At 41.6% G+C, this 4,453-nt stretch overlaps 1 protein-coding gene across 1 annotated transcript; it reads right to left on the bottom strand.

Annotated features, from left to right (window-relative positions):
• Positions 1 to 461: 461 nt before the first annotated feature.
• Positions 462 to 4,134, bottom strand: LOC138891512 (uncharacterized). Its single transcript, XM_070174855.1, has 9 exons — positions 3,810 to 4,134; positions 3,438 to 3,710; positions 3,145 to 3,282; positions 2,537 to 2,736; positions 2,161 to 2,428; positions 1,549 to 1,645; positions 1,274 to 1,398; positions 1,013 to 1,183; positions 462 to 874 (listed from the first exon to the last, which is right to left on the bottom strand). The coding sequence occupies exons 1-9, from the start codon at positions 4,132 to 4,134 to the stop codon at positions 462 to 464; spliced, it is 2,010 nt and encodes a 669-aa protein (XP_070030956.1).
• Positions 4,135 to 4,453: the final 319 nt, after the last annotated feature.

Genomic DNA, 4,453 nt, shown 5'->3' with positions numbered 1-4,453 from the left:
TCTCAAAAAGCTCTATTACAAGGCAAATCCTTAGTCGGTTTTTCCGCAACTTAAATCCGATTTTTTTCAAAATTTATATTTTTTATTCAAACATCATATATAGTCATATTATGACTTTAAAATCATTTAAATTATGATTAACAAGTCTCATATTTATTATACGTCACCTTGGGACGCACAAGGTGTAACACATTATCATCCTCGAATGTTAAACTCCTAAAGATTTATAGAATTTTTGGTAGTCTTCTCTATAATGGTACCACTACCAACATGTCAGACAGAAAACTCAACAATACAAAGCCACACAGGGCCACAATCATCAATAATACCAATGGCCTCACACGACCAATGACAATAACTAATATAAGAATCAAGTACCATATACGTACCTAAGGTTGTGATCTCTCAGTCCGATCCTCCTCTGGAAGCGGAAACAAGTGAGGATACCTAGACTTCATGTATTATTCAGCTTCCCAAGTCATCTCCTCCACATTATTTTTCCTCCACTGTACTTTAACCGAAGATACGTCTTTAGCTCTCAATCTCCGAACCTGTCTATCTAGTATAGCAATGAGAGCTTCCTCATATGATAGTTGCTCTGTGACCTGAACATCGTCAATTGGAATGACTCTAGAAGGATCTCTGATACACTTACAGAGCATAGAAACATGAAATATTGGATGTACTGACTCCAAGTTGGAAGTCAAGTCTAACTCATATGTTACCTGGCCTACTCTGCGTATGATCTTATAAGGTCCAATGTACCGAGGGCTAAGTTTTCCTCTCTTACCTAATCCCATAACACCTTTTATCGGTGATACCTTTAGGAATACCCAGTCATCTACCTGAAACTCCAAGTCTCGTCGTCGATTATCTGCATAGGACTTCTCACAACTCTGAGCTGCTAATAGCCTTTCCCGTATAAGCTTAATCTTCCCAACTGCCTGTTGTACCAACTCTGGTCCTACTAACTTAGTTTCCCCAACCTCGAACTATCTGATAGGTGACCTACACTTTCGTCCGTAAAGAGATTTGTATGGATCCATCTTAATGCTGGAATGATAGCTATTATTATACGCAAACTCAATAAGTGGAAGATGCTCATCCCAGCTACCCCTGAAGTCTATCATATAAGCCAGTAGCATATCCTCTAGTGTCTGAATAGTACGTTCAGCCTGACCGTCTGTCTGGGGATGAAATGTTATACTAAGACTTACTTGAGCCCCAAATCCCTTTTAGAAGGACCTCCATAAATTAGCTATAAACTGAGCACCTCTATCTGAGATATTAGATATAGGGACACCATGAAGTCGTATTATCTCCTTAATGTAAAGCCTTGCATAATCCTCTGATGAATACATAGTCCTGACATACAGAAAATTGGCTGATTTTGTAAGTCTATTAACAATAACCCATATAGAATCAAACTTACACTAGGTAAGAGGTAAGCCTATGATGAAATCCATATTAATCACTTCCCATTTCCAAGTCGAAATCTCTATAGCCTGCAATAATCCACCAGGTTTCTGATGCTCAATCTTAACATACTGACAATTAGGGCACTGAGCGACAAACTCTACTATATCTTTCTTCATTCTGTCCCACCAGTATATTCCCCCGATATCATGATAAATATTTGTCACCCCTGGATGAATAGAATAACGAGAATAGTGAGCTTCTCCCATAACCTGTTGGTGCAACCCTGCCATATTAGGAACACATAATCGACCTCGATATCTGAGGACTCCATCTCCTGTAATCTCAAATGGTGTATTCTCCTTTTGAGGGGATGTATCTCTATAATGAGCTAGTATAGGATCCTCATACTGGCGTTCCTTACTTCAGTTACTAAAGAGGATGTTGTCGTGTCCTGAATAGTAACTCCGGCATCACCTAAGTCCAGTAATCGAACTCTAAGACTAGCTAGATGATGAATCTCATGGGTTATCCCACACTTATCTGGATGTAAATATAACAGGCTACCCATAGATCTGTGGCTGAGGGCGTCGGCTACTACATTCGCCTTCCCCGGATGGTATAAAATATCAATGTCATAGTCTTTTAGTAGCTCCAACCATTGCCTCCGACGTAAATTCAATTCTTTTTGCTTGAAGACATATTGAAGGCTCTTATGATCCATATAGATATCAACATGAATACCATACAAATAGTTCCTCCACATCTTTAGTGCATGAATCACCGCGGCTAACTCTAAATCGTGGGTCGAGTAATTCTTCTCGGGCTTTCTTAGATGTCTAGAAGCATAAGCTACAACCTTACCATGTTGCATCAGTACACAACCCAATCCAATGCCCGAAGCATCACAATATATAGCATAACCATCAGTCCCCTCTAGGAGTGTCATAACCGGTGTTGAAGTCAATATGTCCTTCAATGCCTGGAAACTCCGCTCACAAGCATCATTCCACTGAAACTTAGTTGCCTTATGAGTCAACTTTGTCAATGGTGCTGAAAGAGAAGAAAAGCCCTCTACAAATCTCCTGTAATAACCTGCCAAACCAAAGAAGCTACGAACCTCCGTCGGTGTCATGGGTCTAGGCCAAGTCTTCACTGCCTCAATCTTCTGTGTGTCAACACAGATACCCTCATCTGAAATAATATGTCCAAGGAAAGCTACATAATTCAACCAGAATTCACATTTAGAGAATTTTGCGTACAACCTCCTTTCTTGTAGAACTCTGAGCACAGTATGCAAATGATCTGCATGCTCAGCCTCTGAACGAGAATAAACCAAAATATCATCTATAAATACAATCACGAACATATCTAGAAAGGTTCTAAACACACGGTTCATCAAGTCCATGAATACCGCTGGGGTATTGGTCAAACCGAACAACATAACACGAAACCCAAAGTGCATGTATTTGGTCCTGAATGCTATCTTCGGAATATCCTTCTCTCTAACCCTTACCTGATGGTACCCCGACCTCAAGTCTATCTTCGAGAAACACCTGGCACCCTGCAACTGATCAAATAAATCATCAATCCTCGGGAGTGGGTACTTATTCTTGATCGTCGCCTTGTTCAACTATCTGTAATCAATACACATATGCAAGGAACCATATTTCTTTCTCACAAATAACACAGGTGCTCCCCACGGTGATGTACTGGGTTTGATAAAACCTTTTTCAAGCAAATCCCTCAGTTGTTCTTTCCACTCTCTCAGCTCTGCAAGTGACATTCTATAAGGAGGAATAGATATTAGCTGAGTATCTGGCAATGTGTCAATAGGAAACTCAATCTCCTGCTCTGGCGGAAGGCCTGGAAGCTCATCGAGAAAAACATCGGGAAACTAATTAACCACCGGGATAGATTGAAGGGTCGGTGACTCTGCTTTCACATCCAATAACCGAACTAAGTGATAAATATAGCCCTTTCTGATCATCTTCCTTGCCTTGAGATAGGAAATAACCTACCTCTCGGCGATGCAATATTACCTTTCCACTCTAAAATTGGCTCCCCTAGAAACTGTAACCGAGTCATCTTTGATCTACAATCAACGTTAGCATAACAAGAAGCCAACCAATCTATACCCATTATAACATCAAATTCTACCATATCTAGCTCAATCAAGTTTGCTACTGTAGAACGACTAAGAACTACTACTATACAATCTCTATATACCCGTCTAGCTATCACTGGATCCCCAACAGGTGTAGACACCTCAAAAGGTTTAATCAACTCAGGTTCTATCCCAAACTTGCTAGAAACCAACAGAGTGAAATACGATAAGGTGGAACTTGGATCAATCAATGTATATACATCATATGAGGAGACTGATTATATACCTGTAATAACATCAGGTGACGACTCCTGATCCTGTAGACCTGCTAATACATAAACGCGATTCTGAGGACCGCTCGAGCTAGATGCTCCACTTTTGCCGCTACTATGACCGGTTGGTTCCTGTGAACCTTGCCCAGGGGGGCGTACTGATGATGACGAACCAGCTACAGAACCCGCTGGCTGAACTATACCTTCACCACCTCTCGTTAGACAATCTCTCATAACGTGGCCTGGATAACCACAAGTATAACAAACACCCAACCCCACGAGGCACTGCCCGTCATGCTGCTTACCAAACTGAGCACATCGTGGCAAGGGTGGCCTCATATGACTTGACTCACCCCTATACTGAGAACTAGAGGCCCTGGATAGGTGAAACGATCAAATCTCCTATCGGCAAACTGATAGGGTGCACTAGCCGATGGCTAGGCTGGATACCTCAGGTACTGCTGTCTCTGACCACCTCGAAACTCACCTGAAGGACCTGAAGATCTCGCTCTCTTACTCTATCCCCTATCATGCTCACAATCGACCCTCTGCTTCTACTTACGCTCCTTTACACCCTGAGCGTATGCCTGAATATGAGAAATATCAATGCCTGGATGAAATGAGACTGACATACAATCATTAAGCAGGTGCGGCTCCA

Source organism: Nicotiana tomentosiformis, chromosome 1 (genome assembly GCF_000390325.3).
Source record: "Nicotiana tomentosiformis chromosome 1, ASM39032v3, whole genome shotgun sequence".
NCBI lineage: Eukaryota > Viridiplantae > Streptophyta > Magnoliopsida > Solanales > Solanaceae > Nicotiana > Nicotiana tomentosiformis.
Note: the sequence above shows the minus strand (reverse complement) of the source record. Positions and strands in the feature narration are given on the sequence as shown.